Source organism: Equus asinus, chromosome 13 (genome assembly GCF_041296235.1).
Source record: "Equus asinus isolate D_3611 breed Donkey chromosome 13, EquAss-T2T_v2, whole genome shotgun sequence".
In the NCBI taxonomy this organism is placed as follows: Eukaryota; Metazoa; Chordata; class Mammalia; order Perissodactyla; family Equidae; genus Equus; species Equus asinus.
In genome coordinates this window covers 7,127,189-7,150,378 of record NC_091802.1, presented here as the reverse complement: position 1 = coordinate 7,150,378, position 23,190 = coordinate 7,127,189, and the positions used below count along the sequence as shown (strand labels likewise).

The 23,190-nt window shown below is 45.7% G+C and overlaps 1 protein-coding gene across 4 annotated transcripts in view; it reads left to right on the top strand.

Moving 5' to 3' along the window:
• ARHGAP44 (Rho GTPase activating protein 44) overlaps positions 1–23,190 on the top strand; it is a 184,670-nt gene that overhangs the window by 140,387 nt on the left and 21,093 nt on the right. For all 4 annotated transcript variants that reach the window (XM_014864181.3, XM_014864180.3, XM_070482315.1 and 1 more), the window contains exons 8-16: positions 2,567–2,635; positions 4,637–4,718; positions 5,171–5,298; positions 8,685–8,796; positions 9,233–9,314; positions 13,093–13,173; positions 15,885–15,998; positions 16,651–16,742; positions 18,348–18,528. In XM_014864181.3, coding sequence (XP_014719667.1) covers positions 2,567–2,635; positions 4,637–4,718; positions 5,171–5,298; positions 8,685–8,796; positions 9,233–9,314; positions 13,093–13,173; positions 15,885–15,998; positions 16,651–16,742; positions 18,348–18,528 — 941 coding nt within the window. The remainder of the gene's footprint in view (positions 1–2,566; positions 2,636–4,636; positions 4,719–5,170; positions 5,299–8,684; positions 8,797–9,232; positions 9,315–13,092; positions 13,174–15,884; positions 15,999–16,650; positions 16,743–18,347; positions 18,529–23,190) is intronic.

Sequence of the window (23,190 nt, the reverse complement as noted above, 5' to 3'; positions counted from 1 at the left end):
ACTTTTGTATTCTTCTTATAGTATAAATGAATTTTTTGATGATTATTTGGCAGTATTTATCAAAACCGCAAAGTCCCAACTCAGTATTATCTTTCTAATGTTTTTAAATTTTAACTATAAGAAATTATTCAACCAAAATTAACTTTAACTGCAGAATTTATCCTAAGGAAATAATCAAGAGATGGGTGCAAACCTGTATAAACAGACACTTATTCAAGTGTTATTATAATAGTAATAAATTAGAAACACAATATCCTACAATAGAAACACAGTCCATCCACATATGAAACATCATGTGACCAATAGAAAGCATGTTTATCTGGGGGTAAATGTGCTACAAAGCATCTGATTCTGCTTTTTGTAAAGCAAGCAATCATACAAAATATTTGACTGATAAAAATAGATACAAAATGAGCATTCATTGGTTACTTCTGCGTGATGGAATTACAGGTGAATTTGGTTATTTGCTTTGTATTTTTCTGATTGTGAATTAGTTGCAAAATCCGAAAAGAAATGATTTTTTAAATTACATTAAACTCTGGTGATTATTGATGAAAGTTTTTTTCTCCTTATAAAGAAAATTTGCCACTGATTTAGATAAATAGAAATTTGATTTATAGTTTCCACTTATTTCTTGCTTGCAGTGTGGCTTATCTGGAATCCATGTTGTTAACTTAATGAGACAGTAATCTCGCTGTACCTGTAGAAATCCTTTCAAGTTCTGACTTCTCTCAGATCAGCTGTTGGTCGAGCTCGAATGCCAAGTCTTTGAAGGTATATGAGATGCGGCATTTAGTCCTCCAGGGGCTCCCTTCCTTTCCTCTGTCTGCTGAGCCATTTTTATCATTCGACCCTTTGTTTTTCCCTGACTTGAAATACCTCCCTCAGGACCAGCAGGCTGGTGATGGATGTCTGCTGAGCAGTGCTGCTGCAGGGATGGCAGGCCAGGTTGATTCCCGACAACATCTCTTCCTCCTGCAGCTCTGACGGATCCGGCAGCCCTATGGAGGCATTCATTTTAGGGCTGCTCTGGTGAAGGGGAGCTGAGCTGTGTGGCCGCAGAGCCCCCTTTATTCTTAGGGGAGGTTACCACTGCTGGGCCTCCATTGCTTCGTTAGTTCTCTCAGCAAATAGTTGTTAAGCCCCTGTCAAAGGAAGCGCTTCTGAGACAGTGGGGGACAGACAGGTAAGATCCTTCAGCTCCTGGGAGGTACTCCTCTGCAATTGGAAGTTCAACACTTTCCTAAGAGTTAGATGAGAATTCCGTGTGACATTGTGTCTGGCACCTAGACTGCTCTCAGCCGGTGTTAATTCATTTCTCCCCTTTCTTCCTTCTCTGAAACTGGACTAAACGTAGCACTGACTCATCTGTGCTTAAGGCTCTCCAGAGAGCAGATTTCCCCTCAACTCTGCACCTTGCTTCTATTGCCTTGTGTGCAAGAACTCTTCCAGGATGTTCCCGGCAATGGCTTGCCTGTCAAGGATCCTGGAAAGGGAAACAGATTGCTCCTCACGTCCCAGCGCTCTCACTGAGAATTGGCTAATTGGCAGCTGGAGGGGCTGAGGGCTGTGGGTGGGGGGCAGAATGCTTGAGGTGCCGTGAAACAGGTCTTCCTGAAGTGTGTGATTCCTGCTTCAGTTCGCTCAGCATCTGGAGCGGCTTTCTCGTGCTGTTCCCATTTTCCCTCAACCCGAATATTACAGATGCTTCTCTCCTCAACTAAGCGTCTCTTTAAAGATCTCGTTGAGGCTACCAAACAGGGAGGAACTTTAGAGATCATGTGACTTGCACAAACAAATTCAGGGACATGACATGCTCAAAAATATGGTTAGTGACAGAGTCTACATCCTGCTCAAAATGTACTTTTATTGTACCTTGCTATAGATGTCGCTTTGGAACTGAAAACTGTTCTCTGAGAACATGTTTCAGATTCAAATGCGGCATTAGGTCACTGCCCCCCATCCCGTGGAGGGCTGAATGGCGAAGGACTGTTAACACTGTGAGACTGTGTGTGATGGAGGGTGAATCCAGGTTTTGCCAAGTTTTGAACCAGCAGTCCTTCCCTTGCCCACCTGTCTTATCCACCTTCCCCCAAATTGGCATGTGTCTGTCTCTTTCCCTTATGCTGTGGCCAACCAGTCAGTACTGAGAATGAAGGAGAGCCACGCAATAGATGATCAAAGGCAAGAAAGGGCAGAACGAGGAGAGAAGGAGCACAGTTTGTACTTGTAGGTCGCTTCAGAGTGGTGGCACGAACCGCAGATATGTACGGAAGTAATTTGCACATCACTCCCCCACACCAGCTTTCCTAACTCTCCATGGAGCCCATCTGTTCACATCCCTGGGGAAACTACTGGCATAGGTGTTCTTTTCACACTTACTCATTCCCTAGAGCTGTGGTTGGGAAACACGGAAATGTCCATGGGCAAAGCTTGTACTATGTCAAGTATTCTTAAAAATGAGCTTAAACAATGATTAAGGCTCTTGTCTGATATCTAGACTCCTGCATTAGCTACTCTCTATTGTTTTATGTTTTATCTTAGTTGTGTGTTTTACCTTCCACAGGACCAGCTCTCGGCTGACATGTACAGTTTTGTGGCCAAAGAAATTGACTATGCAAACTACTTTCAAACGGTAAGGGTCCAGAAAGGTGAGACTGCTTAAAGTCTGTTTGCAAGAGTATGGTGTGGACAGGAAGGAATGTGAGCATGGAACTGAGGGCCCCTTGGTTGAGCATGTCACAGAAAAGAGTGGGGCTTTGACTGTTCTACTTGTGACTAAATCTTGCCTTCTATTTCTCCTTGTATGGATTTCTCCTAAACTCTGAGAGTAAAACTTAAGCCCATTTATGAAGATTGTTGGAACTCGGTGATCTATGGCAGCAGTTCTCACCAGGGGGGCTTTGTCCCTTCTTCCAGCCAGACATTTGGCGATGTCTGGAGACATTTTTGGCTGTCACCATGGGGAGGAGGTGCTACCGGCCTCTAGTGGGTAGAGGTCAGGGATGCTGTTACACATCCCACAGTGCACAGGACAGCCCCCATAACACAGGGTCATCCAGCCCAAAATGTCAGTAGGGCCAAGGCTGAGGAACCCTGGTCTATCATAAACGAGGAGCTTGGGAAGAAGAACCAGTAGATAACCCCACCCCCAGCACATATTTGTTTTCAATCTAGATTTTTGCCAAAGATGATGACAAGTAGATAAAGGATGACTGATGTGGCCTGTCTGCCTGTGTCTCATCAATAAGAGCAGATTTAGAGAGTAGAGAAACAGGATCTGAGTTATCCATACTTAAATAATCTGGTCCGAATAATTAGGACCCTGGCTCTTTACCAGGGTAAATGCAAGGCAAGTCGAAAAAAACTTAAGAGAAAAAAAATTAAAAATACAGTTAAGCTCACCTGCTTTTAAAGTTGCCAACAAAACTCAAAACTAAAAGCTCTTCTTTGTGGTCACAGAAGTGATGGAATGATAAGGAAGGAAAGTAAAGAGAAGAAAAAGGAGGAGAAATCCTGAGAAGTTTAAAATGCTTTGATGAGTGTAATAGACTGGCTGTGGGCTGTATATTAACAGTCTTCCCACATTTTCATCAGAAGTTCAGAGGAGCGCCTTCTACCCTGAAAAAGAGCTGATATGCGTTCCTTCCAACTTGGAAGGTTTATTTTAAAATAGTAATATCTTTTAAGTGTATTCCATTGGTTTTATTTGTGGAGATAATATTTAATTTTAGGCTTTCCAAAACTAATGAAATTGTTGGCATTCCAAGCTTTATTAGAATTGCCTAATTGTCGTTTGTATACCATTCATTTCAATGTTCTGATTTTCAAAAAAAATTCTGCTTTAGTTTTACTCAGGGGAGGTAGTATCCACCCTCCACACAGACTTCTGAACAGAGTGATTCCCTTCCCTCCCCTCATACATGCCCGATTTTGGGCGGGGGGGGGGGGGGGGGGGCGGGGGCGGGGGCAGGGAGATTCAGAAAATAAATGAAGTAACCATTGTTCATGGTTTTCATCTGCTCTCATCGACATTTCAGCAGCTTTTTAGTAGTAGGACGGTCAGAAGAGAACGTCTTGAAGGAATTTGTTGTTTGGCCTGGGTCACTGTAACCAAAGCAATTTTACCTCCCAAGGTACTTGAAGAGGGTTGTGGATCCAGCCACACGTTTTCTGATCGGTTACATATTAAGCTCATTTTGCAGAAACCAAGATGCAACAGGCTAATGGCATTTAGCTCTATCTTATAGGCAAATGGATTTCTAAGTGTGTTTTCCATTTACGTTTTCCCATTGCTGTGCTTCTCTTTGTTGCCTTTTGCTTTGAGGTAGGGGTGTTCAGGAAGGGAGGGTGGCAGTGAGGGCAAGCTCTCTAAGGCAGGCTCCGGCTCTGGGGTGGTCCCCCGTTCCTCCGTGATTCTCCTGCCTCCCGAATTTCCACTTGTGGTCACTCCTTTGCTACAGAGGCTAAGGAGGAAGCATGCCCCTCGTTTTAGGTGGATTGAGGAGGGAGCAGGGGACTTCCCCTTCCTCCCCGTGAGTAAGGAAGCACTTTGTGCAGGGCGCCCCCTGTGGCCCAGCAGCCTGCGCTGCCCAGCCTCTGGCAAAGAGTAATGCCTGCCCTTGTGTTTTCTCAGCTAATAGAAGTGCAAGCTGAATACCACAGGAAGTCATTGACACTCTTGCAGGCTGTGTTGCCTCAGATAAAAGCACAACAGGGTAAGTGCAAACCTTCCTTGGGTGGGGCTTGGGGGGCCTGCTTGTCTTCCCAGATGAGACCCATCCCCTGTGCTTTGCTCCCCCTTACGCTCTCCCCAACAGGGGAACATTTAGATGAACTGCTAGAACTTCATAACCTAGTGTCTTCATCCAGTTCCAGTGATGGAAAGCGCATGCACACACACTGTCCCCACAAGGGGATGAGTCGGGGGGTGTGCAGGGCTGTGTGTGGAGGTGCATGTGAAGCCCAGCAGCTCTGGATGCAGCTGATTAGCCATCCACCTTGCCCAGTCCTCTCTGTCATCCCCTAAACCACAAGGATGGAGACTCAGCTGGGCCTCCATGTCTTTGGTAATCTTAGGGGAATCTGTGTGACCAGAGGACAGAAATAAACCAGTATGAGTGATCTTCACTAACCGCTGACTGACCCCTTTCTTTCTCTGCCCCTTCAGAGGCCTGGGTAGAGAAGCCTTCCTTCGGGAAGCCCCTGGAGGAGCATCTCATGATCAGCGGTCGGGAGATCGCCTTTCCCATTGAGGCCTGCGTGACGATGCTGCTTGAATGTGGGATGCAGGAGGAGGTAGGTCTGGGCACAGCCAAACCAGCCTGAGCAGGTCTCCTCTTCCATGAGACAGAGCCTACAGGAACTTCTCCTCTTCTGTTATCATCACCAACCCAGCCCCCAGAAACCCAAACATATTAAGATATGGTGCAGCCCTCTGTTCTGCAGAACACTGGTCCTGCTCTCTCCCATGAGTCTTCACTTTACAGGGAGAGTGGAGGATTGTGGGAGACTGGTACCACTGGCCATGAGGAACTTACAGCCATACTCCAGCCATTCTTTCTTCATAGTTAACAAGATTTGGGCATTCCTTTTCTTCTTCTTCTTCTCCTCCTCTTCCTCCTCCACCCCCATCCTCTCCCCCCCCTTTTTCCTCTTGTCTCCCTCTCCCTCCTCTTATTCTTTTTCTTCCTCTGCCCCTCCCCCCTCCCTCCTGCACCCCCCCTTCTTCCCTGATTTAAAAAATAGACCTGTAAACCTTTTTGATCATAACTCTTTTATAGAGATCCTGAAAATATGATTGATAGAGACATTAGAAAGTACTTTTTAAGAGCCACATGTGAAAAAGGTCTAGGAGAGATTGGCGACCATTGCTTTATTGCTGTGTAAATCATTTCCTGGGAGACAGACCTCATCTTTGGTTTCTTATATAGGCTATTTAAAAATCTTAACTCCATCTTCCTTTGATCCGATCAGCCAATCAATATTTATTTAGGGCGTGCTATGCATTTATTACTGAGCAAAGTATAAAAGAGTGAGATAGAGGCTTATGAGCTTGTTGTGGGAGATGAGTCTAGCCTCTCTCAAACAAACCTTATTAATCCAAAACAGTCTGTAAGTCTTTAAGTAAGCACCAGGTCACATGGGGCAAACTGTGAGGGCTGCGGGAGAGAAGGAAGCCGATGAACAGTCAAATGGATGTGGGCTGCCCCCTGTACGCCAGGCCTGTTTCATGCTGGATGTGGAAAAGGAATGGGACTAAATGTTTTCTGACCACATTTTAAGTGCCAGGCGTTTTCGTGTATGTTATCAATTAAAATATGAGAAAGTCTTTTCAGTCCCTGAGGAAGAGTTTCACGGAGGGAAGTGAACTGGGCCTTTTCTTTCCCCATCATTTTTTTTTTTTTGATTATGGAAAAACTGAAACATATGAAGATAAGATAATGATCCTCATCACCCAGCTTGCGGTCAATACTGTTTCATCTCTGCCTCCATTTCCTGCCCCCTGACCCCTGCCTTGGATGTTTTGAGGCCAATCTAAGACATTCTATCATCTCGTCTGTAATACTTCAGTATGTATCTCTGAAAGATAAGGAATGTTTTAAAATGTAACTCTATTATTATTTATAAAAAGTAAAAATAATTTGTTAGTGTCTTCAAATGTCTAATCAGCATAGATTGCTTCTTGGAGAACAGAGACTCTGATGTCTCCCGCTTGCCTTGTCTCCTGACCCTTCCCTCTGCCCCTTCTAGGCCTTTCAGCCTCTTGCCAGACCTCACTCTCTCCCTTGTGTTTTCTACTTTTCATCAGCTCCTCTCCTTTACTAACAGATCAGCTCAGGTTTCCCCTAGCCTGGAAAAAAATGCCTTCTCTCAACCCAACTGCAGCCTCGTCTTCCTTCCCTAGCTCTTTGATTTTGTTTCTCGTGCTACCCGATTCTTAATAATGCTCAGCATTGGCTGCCTCTGCGTCCTTACCACCTCTCACTTACTGCTCTTCTTCCTTCAGCGTCACTTCTGCCCCCAGCCCTGGGCTAAGCATGCCCTCAGTGACCCCCTCCAAGGACCCCCAGATGGCAAATCCCACGACTTGGTCCAGCCGCCTTGGCCACGTTGCAGCCCGTGCAGATACTATTGTGTCCATCCTTGAAACCAGCGCCTCCCTCCCCGAGCTCCCTGGCTCCCCTCCTGCCCCTGTGAGTGGCATCGGGATTGTCTTTTCAGCACCACCATCCTAGCCCTGGCCTGCACTCTCTCTGATCTTTCCTATGGTGTAGTCATCCTCTCTTAGTGCTTCGCCTCAACCTCAGTGAGGATTCAGGGTCCTCAGCCTCGTCTGGGCTCTGCTTCTGTGTTGGCTGCCATTTCTTCACCATTTCCATGCAGATTTTCCTCTAACACCCGAAAACTGGACTCACTGGCTATTTTAACAGTCCCCTCCTCCTCACGGTTTTTATACGTCACTCAATGCAGTAACCATCTCAGTTACATAATCAGAAATCTATGGGCTTCTATTTGACAATCCCACTTTCTTCTCCTTGGCGTTGTCCATCACCAACTGCTATTGCTCTTCTTCCGCAGCTGTGGCATGCTTTTTTGAGGACCTAACTCTTTTGATATGTGCTATAGCTTGTTCTCTTTGTCATAGCAGCCTTACTTATACACTCGTCCAAACGTGTGTACGGAGCTTCTTCACCTCTATGCCAGAGAGCTTGGGTCATGCATTTATCTGACACACCCTATTCTGAGAAGGGGTTGGTGATCTTAACAGGCCAGAAACTCAGTATTCCAGACCAGGAACATTTTCTTCCAAAGAAACTTGGAAATCTGAATGGCCACGAACAGTTAAAGGAGCAAGGAATGCTCTGCCAGCCTGTTTCTCAGACTGTTGGTCGCATCACAGAATGGAAGGAGCTGAGAAAGTGAAACAGAAGCAATGGATCTTAAACCCATGTCTAACTTACCCGTGACTTGGGGATTCCTTTCGAGCTCTGACCTGCATTTTTCTCCCCTTCCACACACCCCTGTCCTCCTCTTCTCTTTCTCTTCAGGGCTCACTTTTTCTCTACAAGGTACAGTGGTTCACCTGGAAGAGGTGACAGTGAGTCAAAGGTAACTCTAAGAATGGAGCACGGAGAGGCTGAAGGAGGCATCGCCCCCTCACAAGCCACCCCCAGTCTGCCCTTCCCCTGAAGAGACAGACTTTCTTTGGTTCTAAAAGTATATCCCTGTGCTTCCCAATATGCAGAGACATACAGACACCCGCACAGACACACACATACACACCCTGTATACCTTTTCACATCCAGCTTCCTAGACCCCCACGTCTGACCAGGTCTCAGTCAGATTCTTCTCCAAAATATATCTTAAATACACAGAAAGAGAAGTCAAAGTGCTCAAGATTCGTTTATCCAGCAAATACTTACTGAGCCAGAATGATGAGTCGCTCCATACCAGGTGCTGGGGACACAACCGTGGGTCAGACCCAGTTCCTCCTCTCGGGCTGCTTGTGTCCAAAGGAGGAGACGTGTAGAAAACAGGCAGCTGCAATGTTGAAAATGGTGTTGGGCAAAATGCATCTAGGGGGTTTTGGAGGAAGGGAGTGGTAGACCCTCTGTCTGTTGGCTTTGCTTCTCTGCCTTTGAGCTATAGTGCTGTCCGCTGACCCTCTCTCCTGTCGGTAGGGCCTCTTCCGAGTAGCTCCGTCTGCCTCCAAGCTGAAGAAGCTGAAAGCTGCGCTGGACTGCTGTGTGGTGGATGTGCAGGAGTACTCCGCGGACCCCCATGCAATTGCAGGTGGGTACCCACACCTCTTAGCAAGGGGCTCTCTTGTGCTCTAGAGGCTCATGGGGGAGGGGTGAGCATGGAGGGTGTGTGGCCACATTCAGGGACAATTGAACAGGTGGCTTCCCAACATGCTTCAGATGTGTCCACTCAGGGCCCAGTTTTAGGCCTGGTGGCTATGACCTCTTGAAGGAAGACTTTCCCAGCGTGCCAAGAGAAGCTGAAGTGATGGTGGCAAATAAGAGGGAGGAGGCCAATACGATTGTCAGTACAGGTCCCACTGCCATGCCAGGGCCTTGGCTCCATTCTTGTGGGAGGCCACCATTTGATGTTGTCATGTGGATGAGGGAGACCATCCCCAAAAGAACCGACATGGGAGATGCTTCCTGGTGGGACTTGTCTCTGCCATGTCATGATAGCTCACAGCCAATATTGTATTCATGCCCAGGAGCTTTGAAATCTTACCTCCGAGAGTTGCCAGAACCTCTTATGACCTTTGAACTCTATGACGAGTGGATTCAGGCTTCCAAGTGAGTACACCACGTTTTGGAGTGTCTTGTGAGTTGGAGTTTATTTGGAGGTATTTATTGAAATTATGGAAGTGTGTACCTATGATCTAGCAACTCCATTTCTTGCTATCTATCGTAGAGAAATCTTATACATGTGTCCAAAGAGGCAGATACTAGGACGTTGATGCCAGCATTATTTGGAAAAGTAAAAGCCTAAAAGTTGTTAAATGTTCATCGGTGGGAGATGTGGGGAGCAGCTAAATAAACTATGGTATATCTATACCGTGACATACTCTGCAGCTGTTAAAAAAAATAGGTAGAGCTATTCATGCTAACGTGGAAAGGTATGAAGATTTATTGTTGAGTGAAACAAAGCAAGGTAACCAGGATGCATAATGATATTCTGTGTTTGTAAAAAGAAAAAAAACACCCAATACACTCAAAACAATACAGTTTTAGGACTGGCCCTGTATATGTGTAAATGCATAAAAGAAGGTTCTGGAAGGGCTCACACAGGCTGATGGTAGTGATTCCTTCTGGGGAAAAGAATAGGACAAGGGAGGGGTCACAGGGTCTATTACACTTAGCTGTAATAATTAAAAATATTTTAACAACAACTAATTAGTAACTAACATAAAAACTTAACATCTGGGCCGTGGACACCATTCCAACCTCTTGAAAATGAGCCTGAGGGAGAGGGACTCAGCCAGGAGGCGAGAGGAGCAGGGCCCAAGACTAGTCATGTGTCGGGAAGATGGGGACTATGGAGAGCAGGGGGTCTGGTCACAGCAGGTGAGGCCACAGCCGTGTCATCTATTGTGACTCTGAAGCGTGGTTTTCTTTGGTGATCCCTGGCTTCTTTCCTTTCTTGATGCATGCATTAGGATGGTATTATATATTCTCTCTGGCCATGAGTAAGAGCTGTCTTAAGTAAATCCTATTGCTTGGAGAATCCATTTTTGCTGAATAAATGGCCTTGGCTGGTGAGGAAACACCAGAGAGAGGGGGGTAGAGACGAGGGTAGAGATGGTCCAGGAGGAAGAATAACGTTTTATGAGAGCAGGACTGGAGCAAACAGCCACCTCAGCTAGGCGCCTCTGGAAGGACATGATTCCTAGAGATGTCTAGCTGTAGATTTAATCCTAAAGAGCCAGCTAGCCAATCAGAAAGAACACTGGATTGTGTATCTGCTTCTTCAAGAACTGGGGGCTGAAAGAAGCAGCTGGCCTGGAAGTGAAACCAGGTTAGTATGTGTCGAGTTAGAGAAAGCTAGCTCCAGTCAAGTTGTATAATGCTCTTTTATTTTTCCAGAGTAGAACAGAGATTATGCGTTTAAAAGGCTGGCTGAATGTATGGTGTCCTTATATCTCAGTGTGGAGAGTGAGTGTTGAGTTCCATGACAACATTAAGAATCCTAAGTGATACCATTTGTTGAGTGTTTATTGGAGACTTGGCATGTTCTAAGCTCATGGCATGGTTTTAACTCATCTCATTTCACAACAACACTATGAAGTGGGTTGTGCTGTGTCCCCCATTTGACAGATGAGGAAGTTGGGTCGTAGAACAGGTATGTAGTGGCAGGTTACTTGCCATCTGATAATTGACAGAATGAGGACTTGAATCCAAGGAGTCTGGTTCCAGAACCCATACACTTAACAGTACCTTATGCCTCTCTAGAACACACTGTGGTCCTAGGGAGCAAGATAGGTGAGAACATGTCCTTTGATGGAAACTGTCCCTTTTATTTACTGCATATATAAGTGACCTTGATGATATAAAACTAGAGAAAGGGAAGACAGCCCTGTGCTTCAGGCTCTATCTGACAGATGCTCCTCCCACCTCGTTTGGAAAGGTGGGTCTGCATTAGGAAATTGGAATGATCCTGATGCCTCAAAGACCTCAGTGTCTTTGAAAAAGGAAAAGCAGGGACTTATTTCTGCCCCCTGGAGGATGTGCTTATTGTGCCTAAAGACCCCAGGAATGATGGTGGCTGTCATTAAGGTCACAACCTCTAAAGAAAGTAGTTTTGCCTAGAACAGCCATGTCCAACCCTCTGTATGCATCAGTCTACTGGGAAGCTTTTAAGAGATACCAATGCTTGGACTTTGTTTTTCAGGGATTCTGATTTAATTGGTCTGGGCTCTTTGTTTCAAAGCTCCCAAGGCTATTGAGTTGATAAGCACTGACCTTTGATGTAGCTGAATCTCACCAAAGAGCCACACTAACCCTAACAGGGGCTTGTGCTTCAGGCAGACTCTGCAGGACACAGCCAGGTCTGCCATGGGATGGGGCATCCAGGAGTCCGAGGTGGAGCCAGGGTAACAGCAAGGTCTAAAGTGAGGGTTTGCCAGGACAGCGCACGATGGCCTGAAACTTGAAGAGCACGTCTTTGCGAGCCACATGAATTAAATGATTCCATACTAGAGTCATGCAGGATAGAGGTTCAGAATAGGCCAGAAGCCGAAATATGCCTGCGAAGGGAGGCTGGAAGGACTGAGGCTCCAGTCAATCCTAGGACACCTTGCTCAGGATGGAAGTGCCCTCACCTTGACACTGGCTAGTCCCTCTGAGGCAACTGTTCCCCCAAACCTTTGACTGGTGGCTCCTTCTGATTATTTGGGTCCCATCTTAAAAAGAGCCTCAGAGAGACCTTCCTGACAAGCCAGAAAGGGTAAAGAGCTGGCAGTCAGGATCTGTGCCATCCCCTGTGTTCATTTTCTGCATAGAACTGATTGCTGGTTCACAGCTGTGTTCGTGTACCTGATTAGGTTGTCAGCTTTGAGAGCAATGACCTCTTTTTGCTTACCACCTCCCAGCCCTTAGGACAGTGCCCTCACACAGTGGTTGTTGATTTTTATTGAACGAAAGACCTTGGCAGCATCTCCCCTTTCACCTTAGAAAGGACTGAGAAGTGGAAGAGGGAGTGCCATAGGAGGTGCCTCGGTGGAGGTGAAAGTAGTGGCAGCAGCAACGGCCGACATTGCTTGAGAGCTTTCAAGGAACCAGATGCTCCGCTGAGCACTTGGTACAGAGTCTCCGCTCACAGTGACTCTAGGGGAAGTACTGTTACTACGCATTTTACAGATGAGGAAAGTGAGGTTCAAAGAGATTAAATAATTGGCGCAAGATCACAGGCAGGATGGAGCTGGGTCTTCATGGCCGCCCTACATAAAATCCCCCTTGTCCAACCTTTGGTCAATTTATGACCACTTAACAAATATGGTCTGTTATCTTTCCATTTCTAAATGGGACATTTGATTTTTACATCAGTTTCCTAGTGAAAGTTTGTTTTGGGGAATGCTTACTTCTTCCTCAAGGCTCCACTGAGGGAAAAGGGAATTTTTCTTGTCTTGGTCTGGGTCTGCTTTAAATAATATCTGTTGAACTAGACAATCAGCTGCCAGCATGGCGTGGAAGTGAGTTGAGCTCCCTGACTGGCATGCTGTCTCCTGATTTCTGTGCCACAGTCTCCCTCCTGACAACCCGTGGCCCTGCCTACTCCGGAGCAGGTGTCTGGCCTCTGCTCTCCTGCCCACACCTGCCACCCTGGCATGCATTCACCTGGGCCATGGGACATGCGCAGGGGAAGTTTTGTTAAAATAGCACAGGACAAGACAGACAGAGAACATAGAGGGCAAATAATAATAACCAAACATTTGAATAATTATAGCTTGCTGATATGGTCAGGCACGATCATTGGCTCCTCATTCTCAAATATTGCAATGACTCCTTACTATGATTGCCAGTGAGACTTGAGTGATTCATGCTTAATCAGTGGCTTTTCCTATTAATTTCCCAGTATCCAGGAGCAAGACAAGAGGCTTCAGGCTCTGTGGAATGCTTGTGAAAAATTGCCCAAGGCCAATCACAACAACATCCGGTAAGTGGGTACTGCGGACGCTCGGTGGGGTTGTGTAAGCCTCGGGCACACAGTTTTCTGGCTACAGGTCATGATAACTAGCATGCACCACAGTTTATGGCATCCAAAGCATTGTCAACATGCGTGGTCTGTTTTCAACCTCAGACAACTCTGTGAGGTTGTTAATTACCATTTTGCAGATGAGGAAACAGACTGACAGGAGCTGTGTGACTGTGGAGGCCATTGGCTAAGTCAGTTAAGTTCTTTGATCTGCAAGGAGCAAAGATTAATGCAAGCTGTTTTGAGATATTGGGGGCTTACTGTAAAGATAGGTGTGCATGGACACCTGGGAGAAGCTGACCAAACCTGGAGCTGGGGTTGGCAAGTGTGTCCTTGAGCTAACCTGCGGGAAGAGAGGCCAGGAGAACATTCTCCAGCACCCCGCCATTCACCAGCTATTTTCCGCATTTCTCTCTCTCACTTTTCTTGCTACCCTGAGAACTTTACTTCCCGCTGCTCTGCAGATCTTTTCTCTACCCCAGCTTCTGCTCTTCACACTTTCTGCTTCCTCATCACTTTGTCTTGCCAGCACTGCTCCTGGCCCTGCCACCTCTTCTCGGTGCTTCTTTAGATGCAGATTTTCAGCCTCAGCTCCTGCTGTCATCTGCCTGATTATTTCTGTTTTCCTGGTAAAAATCCCAAGGGTGACAGTGTGGCAGATCCTCAAAAATTAAATGTAGGATTACCATATGATCCAGCATCTCCACTTCTGGGTACATAGATGCCCAAAAGATTTGGAAGCAGGGACTTGCTACCTGCACACTAATGTTCACAGCAGCATTGTCCATAGTAGCCAAGAGGTGGAACCAGCCCAAATTTCCATCTATTTATGATAAGCAAAAGATACATACAGGGCAATATTCAGCCTTAAAAAGGGAGGAATTTCTGATTCTTGCAACAACATGAAAGAACCTTGAAGATGTTATGCTAGATGAAAGAAGCCTGATACAAAAAGACAAATACTGTATGATTCCACTTAGCTGAGGTCCCTGGAGCAGACAAATCCATAGAGTCAGAAAGGAGAAGAGTGGGTGCCAGCGGCTGTGGGGAGTGGGGCATGGAGTCGGGGGGAAGTTATTATTTAAAGGATATAGAGTTTCAGTTTGAGGTGATAAAAAAAATTCTGGAGATGGATAGTGGTGACTGTTGCATAACAATGAAAAGTGCTCAATGCTAGTGAACTGTGCACTTAAAAATGGTTAAAAGGGTAAATTTTATATTTTACCACAATTTAAAAAAAATCCAAAAAGTGACAATCAGATCAGTATAACTCATAACGAGCTGCTCACTGCAACCCGAGGCCGCTGGCCAGCTGTGGAGTGACCGTTCTCAGCTTCGGTCCCACATCCTGGTCCAGGCGTGTGGCCTCTTGGAGAGTGTGACATGGTCAGAAGAGGAGGTGGGTGGACTTGGCACAGTGACAGCTTAGGGGCCACGTGGTTGGACCCTGCGTCTGCCGGCCTTTATTCTAGGCTGACAGAAGGTGAGTAAACACTTCCTGAGGGGCAGCTTCACTGTGATCCAAGCAAAATGGGGTAAGAACCACCGCCTTTTGTAACTGAGAGTTCAGGAGAAGGCATGTGCCCCTGGAGTCCGGGGCCTCTTGTCAGAGCCTGGCAGATGTTTAGTATGGTTTGCCAGAGCTGTTTTCGTGTTTCTTTTGTGCATAGCTTCCTTGAAATATAATTCCTATACCACTGTACCCTTTTACAGTGTGCAATTTAGTGTTTTTTTTGTATATTTATAGAGTTGTGCAGATATCACTACTATTTAATTTTGGACCATTTCATCACCCCCAGAAGAAACCCTGTTTCCATTAGCAGTCACTCCCCATTTTCCCCAACCCAGCCCCTGGCGAACACTAGTCTACTTTCTGTCTCTGTCTCTATAGATTTGGCTGTGCTGGACACTTCATATAGATGCAATCATGTGACATGCGGCCTTTTGTGGCTGGCTTCTTTCACTGAGCTTGATGTTTTCAAGGTTCATCCATGTGGTAGCATGTGTCAGTACTTCATTCCTTTTTATGGCTGAAGGGTATTCCATTGTGTGGATGGACTTCTTTTAGTCCATTTATCTGTTCACCCCTTGATGGTCATTTGGGTGGTCTCCTCTTTTGGGCTGTATGAATAATGCTGCTGTGAACGTTGGTGTACCAGTGTTTGTGTGTGGACATATTTCTCTTGGGTATATCTCTAGGAGTGGAATTGCTGGGTCACCTGCTAAGCCTACATTTCGCTTTTTCTTGGCTGGCTCTCAAAGCCCCACTAAGACTAATCCCAGGGACACCACCCCTCGCATGTAGACATCCTGCCGATGACACCTAGATGCTTTACTTCTCACCTCTGCACACAGGGAGGATGGCAAGTGACAGGGGTTTGAAAAGAAGGAGGAACTTGAGGTCATTATATACTGAGTCAAAAGGAAAGATGAAGAATTGTTCTGGCCAGGGTTTATGAAGCAGATGTGGACACTAGCCAGGTGAGATCTGAGTCTGTTTCTGGAGCATTCTCCTGCCCTCCTGACACATGACACGTCTTCATTATATTGCAGGATGCATGAGTCTCGTTGTCAGGAAGATGTGCTACACGAGAGAACTTTCTCTCCAGAGCCGGGGGAACATGGCTGGTGTTGAACCCTAGTTAAACTTGGCCCTTCTAACTTCCTTGCAGATACTTGATCAAATTTTTATCCAAGCTGTCAGAATATCAAGATGTGAACAAGATGACTCCCAGTAACATGGCAATTGTGTTAGGACCCAACCTCCTATGGCCACAAGCGGAAGGGTGAGTACAGGGAGGAAGTAGCATATGGATAATGTATGGGGCCGCAGGGGCCTGGGTGGGATGACTAGGGCCCCAGATAATCACCAGCCTCATTTATTTGTCATGTTTCTCTTTTGGCCTGCTCCTTTTTTAGGCTGAGGGGGAGGCCCAGAATTCTGCAGATTTTTCTCATTGATGGTCTCAGAGCTACAGGTCTGCAGGGAGGGTCTTTCTGAGCTAACCTAGGTCAGCAACAGGTGAGGCAAGCTGGTTCAGGCCTCCTTACGCTCTGTGAAGAGCACGCATCCCAGCATCAGGACCCAGAGGGAGAGAGGGCTGTCTCGAAAGAGAGAACAGAGCTGGAAAGAGGATGAGGCTGACACTTATGAGAATCATACCTCAAGTTGAAAGGCACCTCATGCTTGGCGATTTTGTGTGTATTGCTCATTTACACGTCTCCTAGAAGGAGGACTTCTGTGGTTCTCTGCATTCTGTAGATGGAGAAAGAGAGATTCAGAAAGGTGATGTCTCCTGCCCGAGAGAAAGCCTGCTCTCAGACCTAGTTCCACAGGCTTCCAGTCCAGGGCTCCTTCCTGTGCCATGGGCCCAGGGGCGCCTCTCATCTGGCCTCGGCTGGTTACCCTACCCTGCTTCCTCCACCCTGTGCTTGCAGAAACATCACGGAGATGATGACCACGGTTTCACTGCAGATCGTTGGGATCATTGAACCCATCATCCAGCATGCAGACTGGTTCTTCCCTGGGGGTATGTGGCGCCATCCAGGTGTGGGAGTGGGGGACTGGGGAAGAGCAGGTGTGTCACTGTGAGTTCTGTACCTTTAAAACCAAGTACCGCTGCTCAGAGGTATTGGTTTGTTTTGTTTTTAATCCCCCCACACGTGCACACATGCGTGCGCGCACGCACACACACACACACACACACAAGTGCACTGTGCAGTTATGGGGTGGGAGTCATGGCAGTTTCCTACTTTCTGGCCTGAAGGTGTCCACTGCCTGCACCAACCATGTCCATGGGTTTTACTGATCTAACATCAACACCGTGGTTTCTTTAAATCTATGAATCATGAAATGCTGGAGCAGAAAGGAAAGAGGGATTCTCTGCTTTACAGATGCAAAGGGAAGCTGAGACCCAAGATGAAGGGGACTTTTATTCAGGGTTTCTGGATCACGTGGGTGCCATCCTTTTCTTATTCTAAGCTGTGTCCTTCAAGCTTTCCTCAGCCTGTAAAGGTGGGGCTCAAAGGCAGTGAGATTCTTTTTTCTACCTGGTTCAGAATTAGGCTCTAAAGTCAGCTCCTTAAGAGGGAGTTTCATCCATGCCTCTCAGTGGTGGCAGCTTTGAAGAGACAGCAGTTGTTACACTAAATTCAGCATTCCCTTAAGAAAAAGGGGTACCATCCCTTCTGTTTAGTAAACATTAGGGGTATGCTTTCATCTCTGTGAAGCAAGCCATTAACTCATGTGAGGATAAAATGTTAATAATTCTCTGCTCTGTCCAACAGAGATAATCAACTAGTGCTGATCTGACATAAAAGAAGTTTGATTGTCTTTATTTTGTTTCATGTGTTTTGACTGTGAAAGCTCTGAACTGCTAATCTCATAAGACTTCTATTGATGGCATAGAGCTGGCTGAGGGTAGGAAATGAGGATAAAGAAATAAAGGAGACAGGAGTCGAAGGTATAATTCCCTAAGTTCTGTGGAGGAGCTGACTCATTGGCATTGCAGATTAATAGGCTGTGACTAGGAAAGGAGGGGGTGAGTACCCCTGTGTATCCATCTGATGGCTATTAACCTGAGTAGCCTTAGTGAAATCTCTAGTTCTACTCCTTGTTAATTTTTTCTCTTTGGTTTTCCAGAAAGACCACATCATCATCTACAAATAATAATATGACCTCTTATTTTATTTTCTTGACTAATTTCATTGGCTCACACTTCTCCAATAGTTAAATAACAGTGGTGAGAGTGGGCCTTGCTCCTTTTCCTGATTTGATTAAGACTGTTCTGGTGTTTCCCTCTTAAATTTGAGGTTTGAGATAGATGATTTTGTCTTTTTCAGAAAGTACCCATCTGTTCCTGTTGAACTAAGTTTGTTTTTTAATCACAAATGGAAATTGCTTTATTAAATGCCCATCATATTACTATGATAGGTGAGCCCTTGTGTTCACCTATTAATATGATGAATTATATTAAGATGAAGTAATATCAGTAGATGGCCCAATGTTGAACAATGGGACAAACGCCCCTAGGGTTGCAGTGTAAACGAGAGGCCCTCTCTGCTCCTCTCTCTCCTGCCCAAGAAGGGCATGACAGACCTGTAGATTGTGTACACCCATTCTTTCTTCCCCACAGACATAGAGTTCAACATCACAGGGAATTATGGGAGTCCAGTCCATGTGAACCACAACGCCAACTACAGTTCAATGCCCTCCCCAGACATGGACCCCGCTGACCGGCGCCAGCCAGAGCAGGCCCGCCGGCCCCTCAGCGTTGCCACGGATAATATGATGCTGGAGTTTTACAAAAAGGATGGGTATGAACTAGTGTCCCTTTCTCAGTGTTGGGGATTGGAGGAGGGGGCGGTTGGGATGGGTTGACAGGAAGGCTGCCCTTGTTTAGCAGTGGTTTAAATGACTTGTAGCAGTTAAACCGTTACCTCATTCTCACTGCTTTCATCTGTGCTGTTTGGGATGAGTCTCTGGGCTGCTTCCCTTCCTTTGGGCCAGAGGTAAGTGCAGCCTTCTGAACTGACAGTTGTGATTAGTATTGATTAGATCTCATCAAAAGAAAAAAAAGTCGGGCAACAAGGGGAATTAAAAAATATATATATATATAAACACTTTATTTTGACTCAGAGTTTATAAATGTATGTTAATTCTCAAATGGGTAATGGTTTTACTTTGATGATGGGCCTGCTCATTTGCATTCCTCAGCAATATTCTTGCATTAAAAACACCTTGAATGTATAGTTTAATATTCCCAGTTTTAGTCTCCTTAAAACAGAGAGAAAACCTAAAACTTAAAGCAGTCTGAGTGTAGAATCCTTGTAAGTTTATGAGATCTTTTTCCTGTCCTTTATGATTGACACCTGCAGCAACTTGGATGCAGTTGTTAGGAGACTCATAAATGCATTCAACTTAATTTGCATAGCAGTGACCCTCTCACACTCATATTAAATTAGTTTGCATAATATGATTCCCAAAACAAGTAAAATGGGCATAAACAGGTTTTATAATGAGCACAGCTGATTCATGGTAAGCATCAGCTCAGCTATGGGAACCAAAATGTGTGGACTTTTGAGTGTTCAGCAAGCTGAAGGCATCAGCTAATATGTCTTACAGAAGGAACGGATTGCATTGCTTGGTCAAGCGAGTCAACTGAGTGAACTTTGGTTGGGAATTAAAAATTACTACTATAAAATAAAGTTTAGCAACCACTCCTTCAAAATAGATAGGAGCGGGGCCAGCCTTGTGGTGTAGTGGGTGGATTCAGCACACTCCGCTTCAGTGACTCAGGTTCTCAGGTTCAGATCCCAGGCGCTACCCTACATCACTTGTCAGCCATGCTGTGGTGGCGACCCACATACAAAATAGAGGAAGATTGGCACAGATGTTAGTTTAGGGCAAATCTTCCTCAGCAAAAACAAACAAGCAAAAAAAAAGAGCATAAAGCACCAAATGGGAATGTCAGAAATTCAGACAGAAGGAAGTAGAGTAACTACAACCTTCTGCTTCCCTGTCAGACCACTAGGCAACTAGGAAGATCTCTTTGTTTGAGAGGCATATGGCCTAAAGGGCTTCAAATGGAAGGCTGAAAACCAAGTACTGTAGAGGTGTGAGTCTTACTTTTCACCTCTTCTTTTCTGAGTGGAGTTGGCCTTGAGACATACATCTCTGTCCTGTGATGATGGAGGAGTATTCAGAAGGGCCAGCATCCCTGCTTGTTACCTTACCCACCAGAGACCCTTTATGTGTAAGGTGGGTGGGATTGTTTATCTGCTCTCTGCTGTTTGTTGTTCTCTATCAGATGGGGAAAGAAAAACTGGAAATTCTTAGATATTGAAGGGATTAGGGGAAAATTTCTTAAATCTGTTAAAAAGAGCATACCTAGATCTGATCTTTGCATCATGTGAGAGAGAGTCAGAAAGACAGAGATGGAGACAGAGAGAGACAAAGATACAGAGAGAGATAGCAAGTGCATGGCAATTTGTTTTTATTTTTTATTATTATTTTTTATTATTTTTTTATTTTTTATTTTTTTTTTAAGATTTTATTTTTTCCCTTTTTCTCCCCAAAGCCCCCCGGTACATAGTTGTGTATTCTTCGTTGTGGGTTCCTCTAGTTGTGGCATGTGGGACGCCGCCTCAGCGTGGTCCGACGAGCAGTGCCATGTCCGCGCCCAGGACTCGAACCGACGAAACACTGGGCCGCCTGCAGCGGAGCGCGCAAACTTAACCACTCGGCCACGGGGCCAGCCCCGGCAATTTGTTTTTAAAACTTTGTTTAGGAACCAGCTCCGTGGCCGAGTGGTTAAGTTTTTTTTTTTTTTTTTAAACAAATTTTTTTTTTTTTTTTTTTAGATTTTATTTTTTCCTTTTTCTCCCCAAAGCCACCCGGTACACAGTTGTATATTCTTTGTTATGGGTCTTTCTAGTTGTGGCATGTGGGACGCCTCCTCAGCGTGGTTTGATGAGCAGTGTCATATCCGCGCCCAGGATTCGAACCAACGAAACACTGGGCCGCCTGCAGCGGAGCACGTGAACTTAACCGCTCGGCCACGGGGCCAGCCCCCGGAGTGGTTAAGTTTGCGCCCTCCGCTGCAGCGGCCCAGGGTTCGGATCCTGGGCGTGGACATGGCACCGCTCGTCAGGCCATGTTGAGGCGGTGTCCCACATCCCATAAGTAGAAGGACATGCAACTAAGATATACAACTGTGTACATGGGGTTTGGGGGAGATTAGGCAGAAAAAAAAAAGATTGACAACAGTTGTTAGCCCAGGTGCCAATCTTTGAAAAAAAAAAAAACCTTTGTTTAAGCCACTCAGTTCCTTTGTGAAGTCTCTCTAGCAGAGGGAAGGCCCCAGAGGGCCTCCTTTGGTCCCAGCTGTTCCTGCAGCAGAGGCGTGTGCCTCCATCCTCCCTGCTGGACCTCATCGGACTCCTGTTACCCTCCAAAAAGCAATCCAGATGACCTCTAAGAGAGAGTGACCGCTGTGGGATCTCAGGACATTCAAAGTCCGCTGGCCCGCATAGTATTCAGGCAGATGCAGAAGCTTAAAAGATGATGTTTTAAGTAGGTGCCTCATCTCTGATCAAGTTCTCTCTCTCTCGCTCAGAACTTTGTAAATGATGTGCCCGTTCTGCATACTGTTCTTATTTAAAGCTGAAACTGCCACCATGTACTTTCAGGATACAGAAGATGCACTACATAAATAATTGTTGCCCATGAAATGAATACATGTTACGTATAACTTTGTATTAAACATTAAATTAAGTGGAGGGCTTACCGGTTTAGGGTCACCCTCGCTGAGTTGTCTGGGGCGTCAGCACATATGTTTTAAGGTACAGGGAGCTTGTCAATGATCAGTTCTTAACTGGCTTTAAGAGAAACCGAAACCTCAAGTTGTGAGTAAGTGTTTTGGGGGAGAGGAAAGGAACTTGCATCAGCTGAGTCCCTGTGTTATTTTTGCAGTATTAGGGCTATTCTCCACATTTGTCCCCATTTCTGAACATTTAAAGTCTATAAGATGCATTTCATAGTCTTCTAACCACCACTTGAAACACTGACAAATTAAAGCTCACTTTATTGAAGCTTTTTGGTCAGGTTAAAAAAGAATATCATCAATTATATGTCAATAAAGCCGTTACTTTTAAAAAAAGGAAATTGGGGGAAGAAAAATTGCATAACATTTGAAAGAAATGGTAAGTTCCCCATCCGTGCCAGTGACATTTTCCTGAGCTGAAGCCAGTCATGTCCTAGATATCATACAAAGCAGTTTACTCCCATCCCAGCTCCTGGCTTTGGTCTTGATGTGTTTCTGAGTTATGAGGACACAAGAAACTGACTTTCTTTGGCAAGTCCTGGGGTCAGATTTGGGAGCTCACATATACATTTTTCATGTCTGTGGTAGGCACGATACTGACCCCCCAAAGATATCAGGTCCTAAGCCCTGGAACCTGTAGATATCACCTTATTTGGGAAAAGGGTCTTTGCAGATGTGATTAAAATGAGGATCTTGAAATAAGGAGATTACTCTGGATTATCAGAATGGGCCCTAAATGCAATCACATGTGTCCTAAGACGGTGGCAGAGGGAGATCTGACATATACACACAGAGAAGGAGAGACATGAAGATGGAGCAGAGAGATTTGAAGATATGGCCAAGAGAGATTGGAAGATGTGGCTGCAAGCCAAGGAATGCCAACAGCCACCAGGAGCTGGAAGAGACCAGGAACAGATTCTCTCTGGAGCCTCTGGAGGGAGCGCAGCCGTGCTGACCCCTTGATCTCAGCCCAGTGAGACTGAGTTTGGACCTCTGGCCCCCAGAACTGTGGGAGAATAAATTTCTGTTGTTACAGTAGCCACCAGAAAGTAATACATCCCTCCCCGGTAGCTACACACCAGGAGCTTCATGGTAAAGGTGGCAACAGGTGCTCTGATCCTCCTCCCATTGAGGATTGAAATCTAATTGTCCTCCCTTTGACTCTGAGTTGGCCTCTGTGACTTAACGAACACAGTGTGGTGGAAGTGATGTTCTGGAACTTCTGAAGCTGGGTTAGAAAAAGCGTTATTGATTACGCCTTGGTCTCTTGGAATACTTGTTCTTGAAACTCAGCTACCTCACTGTGTGAGAGTACAAGCAGCCCCTTGGAGAGAAACTGAAGCCCCGAACCTTCATTCCCAGCCAAGCACCGAGCTGACAGCCAGCACCAACTTACCGGCTTTGTGAGGGAATCGTCTTGGAGACTTCCAGGCCAACTCAAGCCACCTCAGCTAGTGCTGTGTAGGGTAGACAGCTGTCCCTGTCTAACTCTGCCAAAACTGTGCATTTGCAACCTAGATAAATAAGCTACTAAGTTTTGAGGGGGTTTGTTATGCAAAACAAGAGAGCTAGAACAAACTTTAAAAAAAGAATACTAGTGTCCTGCACCCCCCAACCCCCACTCCTCCAGTCTGATTTAACTGGCCTGGGCTGG